We start from the raw sequence: 13,940 nt of genomic DNA on the forward strand, positions 1-13,940 counted from the left end.
CTTAGCCCCAGATCCTCGAAAGTATTTAGGCACCTCACTCCCTTTGATTTCAGTGGGAGTGAGGAACCTAAATACCTATAAGAATCTGGGCCTTAGTTTCTTAATTTCATTAGTTTTCTGTGGGAACCAACAAGTGATTTATTAGAAATGTTTGTGCTGCCTTCAAGATTTGAAATAAATAGGGGTCAGGGGGCAAAATAACCTTCCTCTGTGAAATGGGTGGGGGGAGAGAGAGGGTGACAGTTAGACTTTGGGATTCGATTGTTAACAAGTCACTGTAACTTGCCCTTTATTGCAAGTTTAATTAATACATTCAAAACAATAACACAGACAAAGAGATTCTAGTGACTGTTATAGATGTGGCAAACATTCCAACCAGCTTTCCTTTCATGATTATTTATACAATATTGGGAACACTTGCAAAAATCATGTTCATTAAAGCCCTGGATATTAGCAACTAATCAATAACTGCAGGGAAGCAACAAGGTGGTTGGGGTTTTGTTTGTTTTTAAGAAGAAGAAAAAAAATCACATATGTCAATCAAGAAACACTGCAAAATAAAATGGAACCTCCTCAGCAGCTAATCTATTGCACAGAACTGCAGTGAAGCTTTGACAGTATTTTCAAAGCCTTCAGGGGCGTCACTTGCAAACGTTCTGCAGCTCCTCTACTGACCAAGGAGTGTTATATAGCCAGAGTCTTCCTTTCCCTTACAAAACTGTCAGGCACAAATGGGCAGAAGGATATTGGCTGCAAGGGACTCGGAAGCTCCTCCCAGAGACTGGATCCTGATATTTTTGGAGGATTTCTTTTAACTCAGTTACAAACCTTAGTGAAGGAAACAAGTTACCACAGCACCAGTAGCAGAGAGAGAAATCTCTGCTTCTAGGCAGAGCATAGCTCTCTGGCTTTCTCTCTCTTTATACCTTCCTAAAGCTACCTTGGATGTGATTGTTCATTTCACTTGTGGAGGAAAACTGTACTGTCTGGTGGGGGAAAATGCTGATACTCTGGATGCTGGTGTGTCTGTGAAAACAAGAAGTGTAAGTGAATGAGAGAGAAGATCATGAGGAAAAAGATGTTTTGAAGAAAAAAAAAATCCAAAACATTTGCCTGAAAACTGATGGTGCTTCTGGGCTCAGTGTTTTCTCTGGAGGAAAAGGTTGAATTTGGTGCAGTGCTTACAGTCTATCTATCCAGCTGGTGAACCTTATTGGATGGAAAATTCTCTATTTTGGATGTAACCTGGGAAATTTTTAGGACATTCTCTTGTTTTATAAAATCATCATGAATTCAGTGGCTGGAAATAAAGAGAGAATTGCAGTCACAACCAGAAGCAGGAAATACGGGGTAAGTTATCCAGACATGAAATGCAGGGAATCTTTTAAATCCATCTGCGCTAAAGGTTTTAATTCCCCCTCCTTCCCAAGGACTCATGCTATAGCTTTCCCTGTAAACTGACCTGTAACAAATGACACCAACATATGAACCTTATTAAGCTGCATGTTCCCATTCAGAGCTTCACCTGGCTGAGTATATTACTTGGTCTATTCAATGTGCTCAAAAATAATTGCATGAAGTACACTGGGTTCCTTTCCCCCTGCGATCGTTGCAGACTTTCGCCCTCCGCATCCTCCCTGTGTAACTTTGTTTTTAATTTCCCAGCCCCGGGTTGCATCTCAGTGTGCGACTGGAGCTGCCCTCGCTTTGCACGGCCCGGTACCGGTGGGGACCGATTCTCTGTCGGTCACACGTGCGGGGTGTTCTGACACCCCCTGCCCGGGAAGGCGTCCCCGAGCCACCGCAGTGCGTGGGGCCGGACACCGCTCTGGCGGGTGGGGATCGGAAGCGAGGCCGTTACCGCTTTGCCCGCGCCGCTCTCAGGGGGCCGCCCGGAGACCATGCGGGGCGCTTCGCGGCTGGGGTCGGCCGAGCAGCCGCAGTCCCCGACGGCGGCTGGCCGGCCCCGCGCAGCCCCGCGCCTCACTCGCTGCCTCCCCCTCTGCTCCTCCTCCAGGTGACCGAGCCCTGCTCCCCGACCAAGCCCGCGGCCCCCTTCTCCCCCGAGAGCTGGTACCGGAAAGCTTACGAGGAATCCCGGGCCGGGAGCCGCCCAGCCCCAGAGGGAGCCGGCTCCGCCCTGGGCTCGTCCGGCACCCCGTCCCCCGGATCCGGCACCTCCTCGCCGGGCTCCTTCAGCGGCTCGCCGGGTCCTGCGTCCCCGGGCATCGGCAGCAGCTCCCCGGGCTCGCTGGGGGGCTCGCCGGGCTTCGGCACGGGCTCGCCGGGCTCCGGCTCCGGCTCCGGCTCCTCGCCGGGCTCCGGCAGCGGGGGCGGCTCCTCGCCGGGCTCCGGCAGCGGCGTCTGGTGCGAGAACTGCAACGCCCGCCTGGTGGAGCTGAAGAGACAGGCTCTGAAACTGCTCATCCCGGGGCCCTTCAGCAGCAAGGTGAGCGGGGCGGGGCGCGCGGGCGGCGTGGGCTGGGCTCCCGCCACGGGGCGCAGGGCTCTGAGGGCCGGCGGGGGCCTTAGCCGGGCCCCCACGGCTCGTGCTCCCACCCCCATTCACAAGGCCGGCGGGGCTCCCGTGACGCCAGCAGACTCGCAGCCAGGATTGATGGAGGTCGGAGTCGGGGTCACCCCTCATGTGGGGTGGGGTGGGGCTGGGCTTTTTAATACCGTGTTTTTATTCCCCGTTTCCTAGCTCTTCTTTCCCTCCAGTGCGCCCCCCACCTCTTGCTTTGTCCCTGTGGGAACCTCTCCTCTGCCCTTGCACGTGTGGAAGGCTTCTGGGCATTTTGAGTCAGTCCCTCAAGCCTTTCTTTGCCTCCCCCTTTCATTCCGTTGCTGGTATTTCTGTACTCTGATTCCCCAGGTACCTACTGTATTTGGTAACAGAGGATGGGCTAGGGTGCAAGTGTCTGAGCATCTGTGGTCCCACTCCCACTTCATACCCCTTCTCTCCTCCCCTCTAGGGGCCAGACTTTCAAACAAGCACCCAGATCTATTAGGTACTTACTTGGCCCTTAACACTGTAGTATCTTGAGTACCTTTTAATTATCAATACAGTTATTCTCATAGCATCCCTGGGAGCCCCATTTTACAGATGGGTAATTGAGGAGGAGAAAGTGAAGTACCTAAACTCACAGGGGGAGTCTGTGGCAGACCAAGCAATTGCACCCAGGTCTCTAGAGTCCCCAGCTACAACGTCAACCACAAGGACAATGAGCTCTCTTAAAGAGATGAGGGATCTGGCCACAGTTGTCATATTGGGAGCTGCTGCTTGCAGAGCAGTTTTGAAAAGTGTCTAAAGGGGAGATGTATTTTGGCTCTGATTGTGGGTGGTCAGCATTGGAAAATGTGGCCCTATTAAAGCCATCCTCTGTAGTCAGTAGTTTTTCCACTTGTATGGCAGATGAAGATTAAGGTGAACAGCCCTGAAAGAGTGATCAGCAGCTCTTGTGCTGATTGAGTGCCAACAGAATTGTAAGCACTGGACTCCTCCATAGCAACCCTGCAAGTGCTGTATTGTGAATAGGTCTAGAGCTCCCAGAATGTAACACAATGCAATTGTGTTTGCACTGTTGGGCCCAAGTACTATCAAATGATAATATTTACTCTTCCACTTCAAAGAGTTTTCATTAGTGGTTACGATAAAGAAGTACCATGGAAAAGAGCTGATTGCTGTGGAAGGGTCTTTAGTACTGTTATTGTATTTACCATTATTTATTTATATGCCTTGTGTTTTGAAAGGGAGTCAGTGTGATCCCAAACAACAGAATAAAGGGCTAGTAGTAATCTCATCTCAATAGCTGGTTTGTTTAAGCTGAATTATTCACGAGCAGAAAAAAAAAGTATGTTGAAAGGGTTAAATTGACTTAAATATTCATAACTGTTGTTGAATCCTGAGGAAGCTGTGCTTGGAATTAATTTATTTAAAAATTTCAGGTTACATGATATGCAACAGCTATGACTTGCCAGCTTTGGAATTACTGCCCGTGTGATTGCCACAATGTGAGCTTTGAGACAAGAAGGGGAATCACATTTTACAGTAGTGGGTGGATAAATCGTAAACTGTAGGGTTTTCTGCCCATCACAAAATGTCAGGTATTAAATGATAGATCTCATTGTATGAGGTAAAAACTCTTCCGCACTCTTGTATGGTTCTCTATTATAACACTGTAAAGGCTGCAGTCATTACCTTCATTCCCAACTGCATTAAATCCCCTGGAATCACTTACCTTAGCATTGTGCATTGTCCACTCAAAAATCCAGCTGCTAATGATGGTGTTATAGAGGCCTGATCCTGCAAGCCTTATGCAGTTGAGTAATCCTTCCTCCCTCTCCTCCTTAATGTCCCTTCTCTCTTCCCCTTCCATTTAGCATGCCTCCATTCACAAATAAACAAACAAATTATGGAATTAACATACCATTTACATACCATCACTCTGCTTGTATGTGTGTATGGGTATCCCTTTCTCCTATCTTTTGTCTACCTTGTCTATGTAAGCAGGATTTAGAATCACGACAGAGACTGTCTACTCTGTTTGTAGCTGCCTAGGACAATGGGGCCCCATTCTTGGTTAATCTCTAGGCACTACCATAATAAACATAATGTGAGTAGTTCCATTGACTTTATTAGGGTTATTTGTGTAAAGATTCCTCATGTAAGACTTTCAGGATCAGGCCCATAAATGGATCTAGTGTATTACTGTTCTTAGAGTTCTGAAAGTTGCTGAACACCCTCAGCTCCCATTGAATCAATTCTGCTCCCATTGATTTCAATGAGTGATTGACAATTTGATTCAGTGGGAGCAGGAGCAGGTCAAAAGGGTGATTCTCAGTATCTCTCAGGAGCGCCTTGCAGGATCCATAGTGTCCACCATAATATGATTAATTAGTAACATCCATTTGTAACTATGAAACATTGGGAGGATCATGAAATTGGGGATCTAAAAAGCATCAGTCATCTTGTATGGATCTAGCTGACTTAGAAGTGTTTTTTGTTTTGCTGCTGCTGCTGAAAGTAGCCTGGAACTTTCATAAGCATTATATCTATAGTCAGTAAAACATATTTTTCATTTATATTGTATTTAAAATGCATATAACTTTGGGTAGTTGATATTGTAGTAATGAATATAATAATCCATTAGCAGCTTTATTTTGGCATATACACAATATAGATTAATAGAATCTGCAATGATTTATCTGAACCTGTACCTATATAAATTCTTTCAGACTGAGTAATCATATAATTTAAAATGTTTGCATATATCTATCTAGCCTAATACCACACTTAATTGCTGTGTAAGCAGACTGAGTATGAAGCTATGCAGTGAAGCGTTACATTGGTACAGAAAAAGCAATACTTAACGTGGAACAAGGCTGCCTCTGACTAGCTCATTGTTAGCACTGAGGTGTGGAGCTTTAACTTTAACTAGAAACATTCATTCTAAATATGTCAACAGGATGGAAATTTAGGGTTTTTGTTGTTTGGCAGAAAGATTAGTTCTAATTTCAGAAGTTCTACCTTAGTTTAACCATTTAAATGCTGCACTGTTGGCATCTGGAACAGACATCATAAAGCTCAAATCCCTTTTCCCCTGGTGATACAGATATAAACTATGTACACAAACTAGCTATCTGCATTCAACAGGTTAAGTACTATGAGAATGAGATGAGTTACTTTAACTGTACCCTGAAACACATATGTGTTGAATATGATTAACACAACTGATCTTAGAAGGTTGTAATTAATTATACACTGTGCTGTATATTAAAAGGAATTCAGTATATTTTAGAGGCAGTTTTAATGAAGTATGCCATTTGAACAGCAATAGGGACTGTCTCAGAAATGAATAAGACTATTGGTAGGTTTTTATTCCTTAATCCTTTTCTCCTTTAAAAGAGTTCATTAAGCTTTTTCTGAACCTGGCCCATTTGGAATATGTCTTCAGAAGGGCATCAGACTCAACTGTATCTATAAACATGTATGATGTGATATCTTTATATTTACTGTAGACTTGAGATGAAATCCTGGCTGTGTGTAATGGCAAAATTCCCATTGACTTCAATGATGCTGAACACAGACATTATGTATTACAAAATAACTAGGTTAACTAAAGATTCTGCTCTGTGTGTGTGTGTGTGTGTGTATAAATAACATGAATATTCAGATCAAGAGTACAGTCTCAGGCTTTCCAGTGTTATCTTGTTCTGGGGTTCAACAAAATCCAAAATGTGGGCTTTACTGGAAGAGGTAATTTAAATGTATCCTATTTGGAAATAATTTCTGTGCTTACACTTATCTACCTGAAACATATTAACTAAACATTAGGTGGCCAAAACAGAGGTTAGTTTTGTAAAACACCATCTGTTAAGTGGTTTGTATCCTGGTCCATTTAGCTGAATGACCCACAGTTCCGGGGTGGTGGATAAATAGATCTGGTTTAGGCCCAGGACTGTGAAAAGTCCTGTGGATTATGGGCGAAAAAAATTACATCTTGCATTTTTCTGAAACTTTTGCTCACTTGTGCTCACGTATTGTTGATTTAGCCTTTTCCCATTTCAGAAGTGTTCAGTAGTCAAAGGCTTGACTAATAATATTAATAATGAAAAAAGCTGTGCAGTTGATATAATGGAAAAATAGGTTCCTGATAGCTTGTAGCTACTTTAGAAACCTTCCCAGTAGAGACAAGACAGTAATGAACCCTTCCTCGAAGCTTAGTAAGTGGCAGAATAATGGAATTTCATTTCTGTCTAGACCTTTAATTTGTGAACAAGCACGGCCAGCCAGTACAGTGACTTAATTCACTGTGCAAAAATATCAGGCACCTAATCATTTCATCCCAACTCATTGTAATGCAGGTAGGATTATTGCATTAGAAATGTGATTTTTAAATGGCCTGGGGCAGTAATTTGTCAGCATTTGGAGGCATTAACTCCATTAAAGTTTAGACAACAGCAACCATTCTTTTCTATTGCATCACAGGTCATAATACCAAACATTTAGTATAAGTCACCTGCAACACATTTTGCAGTTGCATATCTCCTGGCAAATAAGGATGTCCCCGCATTCTTCCTCCTGTGCCCTGGAATTACAGCTGCTCAGAATGGTTCAGATTAGATATGTATACTGGAGAAAGCAGACCTAGGAATATATCTTCACCAATGAAAAATGCATGCCAACTTGCCATTGAAAGCAGCCGGAGGTCACCTGGGCTACAGTTCACTCTGAGACTCCTGCATGTGAGATAATGTTGATATGATTATTTTGCCCAAACTTTCATATGGCAACTTTGCTTTGGGGAAAGGTGAAAATACTGTATTTTAAGAAGATCCCTTCTTGTGAAGTTGTCAAGGTTCTTAGCTTTGCAGTCACCTCTATGGGATCACAGAGGCTTCACTTTCGTTACAGTGTGTATGGTTACACCCATTGTTTCATGTTCTCTATGTATATAAATCTCCCCACTGTATTTTCCACTGAATGCATCCAATGAAGTGAGCTGTAGCTCATGAAAGCTTATGCTCAAATAAATTTGTTAGTCTCTAAGGTGCCACAAGTACTCCTGTTCTTTTTGTGAATACAGACTAACACGGCTGCTACTCTGAAAAGAGGCTTACTGTTATTGACTGAAATCGAAATTTGGACCAGGCCCATCTCTATATTCAATTGGTTGGAGATTGTTTCCCTTTCTGAACAGAAAATACCTCCAGAGGGCCATGGCCTGACCTTTGGAGGGAAAAAATTGCATAAGATGAAAAATTCAGTCAATTTCTGTGAGTGAGGAGAGGCAGTAAAATGTTGACCAAACTCTGCCCTTCCACAAGCTGTGAAATGGGTTTGCAGAACCATTATTCAGAAACATGTCAATGCTTAGTGTATAGCTAGCCCCTTATGTAGGGTGAATTTTGAGTATTTTGGTCAATTCAAGGTGTCTTTTACAGGCCCCAGAGAACATACTGGGCTCCCAAGGAATTTTCTTAACTAAATGCATTGGATTATCTTCCTAAAAGGGAATACTGTATAATCATTTGTAGCAATTTTTTGTGTGTGATACACTGGGACTCTGTTCCTGTATTATTTTGGGAAGACTGTTCCATAATGAATTCCCTTGATAGTACTCGTGAAAATAGCACATACTACAAATGTGGGCCATCAGTATGTAATGGGATGCTTGCTTATGTCAGCGGATTATTAGAAAGATCACAGTATTTGTGAATTTAGGGCTGAAAGAGGCTTGCACAGCTTTAGCCACATCATGAGTGAGCCCTTTAAGATCAGAAATTGAGATGCTTCCAAACACTTAATTGGACAGCCCATCTCTGCACTATACCTGACTGTCATGCTTTGCATTGTTATGTAAAAGGGGTTGCTGCTTTTTGTGGCACATGGTACATATGTCCGAACTGTGAGGCATGTCACACATGATTTTGACTGGTATGTCACACGGCTAGTTTATAATATGTCACAATGTAGGTGTCATGCCATGGCATAAAAAGCATGTGCATGGCATTCCTGACACTTCACTTATATGTTAGATGCTATCACGAACTGCAAGTACACTTCGTGTTTTGGATAGGCAGTTTCCAGTCCATATTTGTTTAGGTCTCTATTCAGAAAAGAATCTCTATTCAGGAAAGCAGCTTACTACGTAAAGTTAAGCAAATGCTTAAGGCCTTTACACTACAACATGGCCCCGATTTAGGAAAGCAACAATCCAATAAACCAAAAAGGTGCCATTTTGCTTTTCCAAGAAGTGTGAAGTTCTATAAGATGATGCTAAATTAATTGTCACATTTCTAATTTTTTCCGTGCACAGAGGTGCTTATTTTTCTTTTGAAATTTTAGAGTGCTCATCTGAAAGAAACATGCAGTTTTCTTTTACATAGCATGTATAATATTGGAGCTAGATTGAGTCACAGACGAATACACTAATAGTTATGTCTCTATTCAGTAGTTTATGGGACCAAATCCTCCAAGACCATAGGTGCCAAACTTTGATCACAATTTCTCCCATGAAACATCATTGATTTTAAGTGGTGTTACAAAAACATAACTGAGCATAATTTGACTAATATTGCTGATTGTTGTTAGGATTTTTCATTTAGCTGACATGTGAAAGAAAGACCTGTAACCAGACAACTCCACAGCAATTGTCTGTGTGCAGATGCTGTAGAGAACAAGTTATTCCAGATAAAACTGGCATTCATTTACGCGCAATGTTTTTCCTTCAGATCTATCTCTTTAGTATTGTATATGCTTTCAGTCTATCTCTTTTGTGGGGCTGTGAGGCAGCTTCTATCCACACAAGGCCCTAGAGAAGAATCAGGGCTGATAAGGTCTAATGGCTGATGAAGCCCAACTGGGGGAGGAGCTGGACTAAGCATAAGGAGAGGAAGTTGGTGGTAAGAGGGTGCGGTAGGAAGAACTCTGCAGTCACATTCTTGAGGTGGGGAATTGGCAAGAAACAAAGAGGAGTCCTAGGAGGGAGTAAGCCCTGGGATCATGCATGGGACTATAGACCCTGGCAAGAACTGAGGGGGAGGGGGAGGGAGCAAAGGGTGTGAAGTAGCCACAGGGAGCAGAGGAAGCTCCAGGGGTGGGCCAGAAGATAAGGAAAAGTAGGAAAGAGCCCAGGGAAACAGCAACAGAGTCTGAGACTGTTTGCTAGACATATCATCCCTGGACTGGGACCTGGAGCAGTGGGAGGGCATAGCTTCCCCTACCAGCCACTGGAAAAGTGGCACAGTCTGGGCAGTGGAGCTGAAAACTGCCTGAGGCAGTTTGTCCAGAGGGACTTTGACACCCCAAAAGGGGAAAATTACAGTGACCTGACCAGAGGGCCAAGCCACGAAGAGGGAGCTCCTTGAGTTAGGAAGAGTGAGCAGTCAAGTCCAGAGAGAGAGCGAGAGACCCCATCCCGCCACAGGGTGAGCAACCGAAGGAGGGGGCATCAGATGAGCCATAAGGACGTATCCCATTGGTGAATAGCTAACTGTCTGACGGGGCTTCTCCCAGTAGGACACCATCATATCAACAGTGCAAAAAATCTAATGTAGAGGCTGCTAACAGATCCTTAAACAAATAGTACTGAATTTTGAAAATTCTTAGTGTGGGCTTCTTGGTCTAATATGTCAAATATTGCTAGGAACTTATTATATCACTGAAGTAGTATGCTAAGAAGTATTTTTTCCACATGTGCAATATGCCTCAGGTGGCATATGACCAGGATTCATCCTCAAATTTGGTCTGCTAGTTGGATCATTAGGTTCCCTGGGCCAGGTACTGATGGGGAGTGTGACATGAACGCTGATCCAGGTCCTCTGAAAAAATTCTTGTCCAAATGTATACCTTGTTAATGCCATTGAAATCAATGGACTTGTGCCAGGGATGAATTCTCACGCCACTGAAGTAAATAGGAGCTTTACCATTGACTTCAAAAACAAAGAACCAACCAACTTCAAACATAGCCGAAGCATATCCAGCAGTCCAGCCTCCTGGTTTTGCCCTTCCATACCAACTGTAGGCAAAGCTAAATTGCTTAGAAGTAAAGTGGTCAGATGTGTGCAAATGCCTAGAAGTGGGGCCTTTGTGACTCTCCCCTTCCTGCTGTGCCCAGTTAGGAGAGGAAGATCATATGCATGGGGCTGTTCTGCTCCCTCATGGACTTGCACAGTGCCATTCCCTCAGCTATTGAACGGCTAAAACGTTTAGACTAACATGCTTGACTTGAACATCTATGTAAATGCAACTGCAATTTGAAAAAAGCCAGATTTCACCTATTGTATCCCTTGACAAAAGGGATCGTTAAATGTATATAAGGTGTAACTAATTTAGAACCTTGGTTCTATTTTTATTTAACTACTTGACCCAGTAGAATTTTGAGGCAAACACTGCTATCAATAATATAAAGTTATTGGACAGTAAATCCAAGACTCAGTTTGGTTTTCTGATCCCCGCCCCCCCCTTTTGTCCTGGAGTCATAATTCAGTTCATGTTTTATAACGATTACAAAATGTGAAAAGTATTATGTTAAAAAAGCCATTTACCACTGCAGCAATGGTACATTTAACTTTTGTTTAGTTTGGTCTTTTGAAATTGTATCACTTTATAGTGGGTTGTTAAAATGTGTTGATTAGTTCAAAACTGTGGTTCAAATGAACAGCTGTTTGCAGTTCTAATATCTTCCCCTGATTAATATTTCCATCTTGATTGTCTGTGACAATCATAGAAATATAGGGCTGGAAGGGACCTCAAGGTGTCATCTAGACTAGCCTCCTGTGCTGAGGTAGGACCAAGTATACGTAGACAGGTGTTTGCCTAATCTGTTCTTAAAAACCTCCCTTGGAAGCCTATTCCAGCGCTGAACTATTCTTATAAGGATTTCCTAATATCTAACTTAAATCTCCCTTACTGCAGACTAAACCAATTACTACTGTTCCTACCCTCAGTGGACTTGAAGAACACTTGATCACCATCCTCTTTATAACTGCCCTTAAACATTTGAAGACTGTTATCAGGTTCCTCCCTCTGTCATCTTTTCTCAAGACTAAACATGTCTAGTTTTTTAATCTTTCCTTATAGTTCAGGTTTCCTAAACCTTTTATCATATATGTACCTCTGTTCAGGATTCTTTTCAATTTGGTCACATCTTTCCTAAAAGTGGCACCCAGAATTAGGCACAGTACTCCAGCTGAGGCCTCATCAGTGCTAAGAAGAACAGCATTTGCCACTTACATATGACACTCATGTTAGTACATTCTGGAATGCTATTAGCCCTTTTGCAACTGCATCACATTGTTGACTCATATACCATTCGTGATCCACTATAACCGCCAATTCCTCTTTAGCCTAGCTAGCTGTTTCACATTTGACTTTTTCCCCCTTCCTATGTGTAATACTTTGCAGCTGTCTCTATTGAATTTCATCTTGTCGTGAGACCAATTTCTCCAGTTTGTCAAGGTTGTTTTGAATTTTATTCCTGTCTTCCAAAGCGCTAGTAGCCCCTCCCAACCTGGTGTCATTGCAAATTATTCAAGTAATTAATGAAAATGTTGTACAGTACTAGACCAAGGGGAGACCTCTGTGGGGAACCCTCTAGATACATCCACCCAGTTTGACCGAATCATCATTAACTACTTTTTGTGTACTGTGTTTCAACCAGTCATGTACCCACCTTATAGTAGTTCCATCTAGTTTGCTTATGAAAATGTCACGTACAACTATCAAAATCTTACTAAAATCAAAATATATCACATCTTCTACTTCCCCCTTATTTATTAGGCCGGTAACCCGGCCAAAGAAGGAAATTAGGTTGGTTTGTTATGATTTGTTCTTGACAAATCCATGTTGGCTGTTACTTATTATCCTATTATCTCTAGATGCTTAAAATTGATGGTTTAATAAGATGTTCCAGTATCTTTCCAGGTGTCATAGTTAGCTGACTGGTCTATAACTTTCCAGCTCCTCTTTATTCCTGTTTTTAAAGATAGGTACTATGTTTGTCATTCTCAAGTTCAGTTGGACCTTGCCCCTCCATGAGTTCTGTGGTAACAGTTCCAAGATTGTTTCAGATCATTCCTTAAGTATCCTACTATTAATTTTATCAGGACATGCTGATATGAATACATCTGACTTATCTAAATAGTCTTTAAGCTGTTCTTTCCCTGTTTTGGCTTGCGTTCCTTTCCTCTTGTAGTTAATATTGGTGGTGGTAAATATCTGGTAACAAATGATCTTTTTAGTGAATACTGAAGCAATACAGCCATTAAACACCTGAGCCATATTGATGTAATCCATTATTAGTTCTCCTTCCCCACTCATTAGTGGGCATACTTTCCTTTGTCTTTCTCTTGCTCCTAATGTATTTATAGAACTTCTTCTTATTGCCTTTTATGTCCCCTTGCTAATAGGTGTAACTCATTTTGTGCCTTAAGCTTATTGATTTTTGTCCCTTCGTGCTTGTGCTATTCTTTTGTACCCATCCTTAGTAATTTGTCTATTTCAACTTTTCGTAGTTTTCCTTTTTGATTTTCAGGTCATTAAAAGAGCTCCTGCTGGAGCCAAAATGGCCTCTTACTGTAGAACAGGGTACTCTCACAATAGTAGTATACTTCCTGGGGGAAAAACACCATGATTTCAATCCTAAAAGGCCCCTGAATCATTTTTTTTCCCTGCTGAGTGATGCAGAATGCAACAGTAATTTTACTAACTAAAAACTTAGCTACGACACAAAAGTAGCATTCTGTTCTTGATTCTTGTGCAGACCTTGCATTGTTTATCAGTGGGAGTTCTGCTGAAGAGTTAGGAGGATGGTCCAAACTCTGTAGACTTAGCCCACGGTCCATGATTGAAACAGAAGTTCTCTCTCCACAGAACAAGGCTGACTGCTCTGGAATCACTTAAATGACTACTGTACGTTGTTTTGGGTAAGACTTTTGTATTGCCTGTTTGAGGTGGTTGGCTTCCTTTATAACTAAACATCGAGCTGAATCCCATTCATCTTTCTTCCACTGAAGTCAGAAGGAATTGGCTAACAGTAAATAAAGCCTGTGCTGTGTCTATTTGGCTAAATGATTGTTCAAGGTCTGTAACTCCAAGGGGTCTGTCCTTCAAAAAGATTCCACCAAACTCTGTTAATTCAACTATTAACTGCAGGCATGAAAGCATGGCTGCGGGAAGTGTCACACTGGCAGTAGCAGACTGTGATCACAGAGATCACAAATACTAGGGTTTGAGGTGCACAGGAGTCTGTTCGTTTTTTGTTCTCATCACTACAGCTTGCTTGGCAGTTAACAATTTATTCAACTAATTTATTTATTGGTTTACAAATTATCTTCAAATGGAATTTGCTTTTACATATTCAAAAGTACACGATGGTTTATACAAACATATTTCAGCTTGTGGATTGCTCGTGAATTATTCATCATATCCTCAT

General features: G+C 42.4%; 1 protein-coding gene and 1 long non-coding RNA gene across 4 annotated transcripts in view; one reads left to right on the top strand and one right to left on the bottom strand.

The window, feature by feature from the left end:
• Positions 1 to 272: 272 nt before the first annotated feature.
• Positions 273 to 2,217, bottom strand: LOC122465134. Its single transcript, XR_006289729.1, has 2 exons — positions 2,078 to 2,217; positions 273 to 1,300 (listed from the first exon to the last, which is right to left on the bottom strand). It is a non-coding gene; the product is annotated as an uncharacterized LOC122465134 (long non-coding RNA).
• KIF26B (kinesin family member 26B) overlaps positions 1,213 to 13,940 on the top strand; it is a 404,391-nt gene continuing 391,663 nt past the window's right edge. For 2 of the 3 annotated variants that reach the window (XM_037895351.2, XM_043543371.1), the window contains exons 1-2: positions 1,213 to 1,350; positions 2,018 to 2,449. In XM_037895351.2, the coding sequence (XP_037751279.1) occupies positions 1,288 to 1,350; positions 2,018 to 2,449 (495 nt within the window). In that variant the 5' untranslated portion in view covers positions 1,213 to 1,287. Of the gene's footprint in view, positions 1,351 to 2,017; positions 2,450 to 2,482; positions 2,624 to 13,940 lie in introns of those variants that run through there. The other variant, XM_043543373.1, reaches the window with a different exon arrangement.

The sequence above is a fragment of the Chelonia mydas genome, chromosome 3 (genome assembly GCF_015237465.2).
Source record: "Chelonia mydas isolate rCheMyd1 chromosome 3, rCheMyd1.pri.v2, whole genome shotgun sequence".
Lineage (NCBI taxonomy): Eukaryota > Metazoa > Chordata > Testudines > Cheloniidae > Chelonia > Chelonia mydas.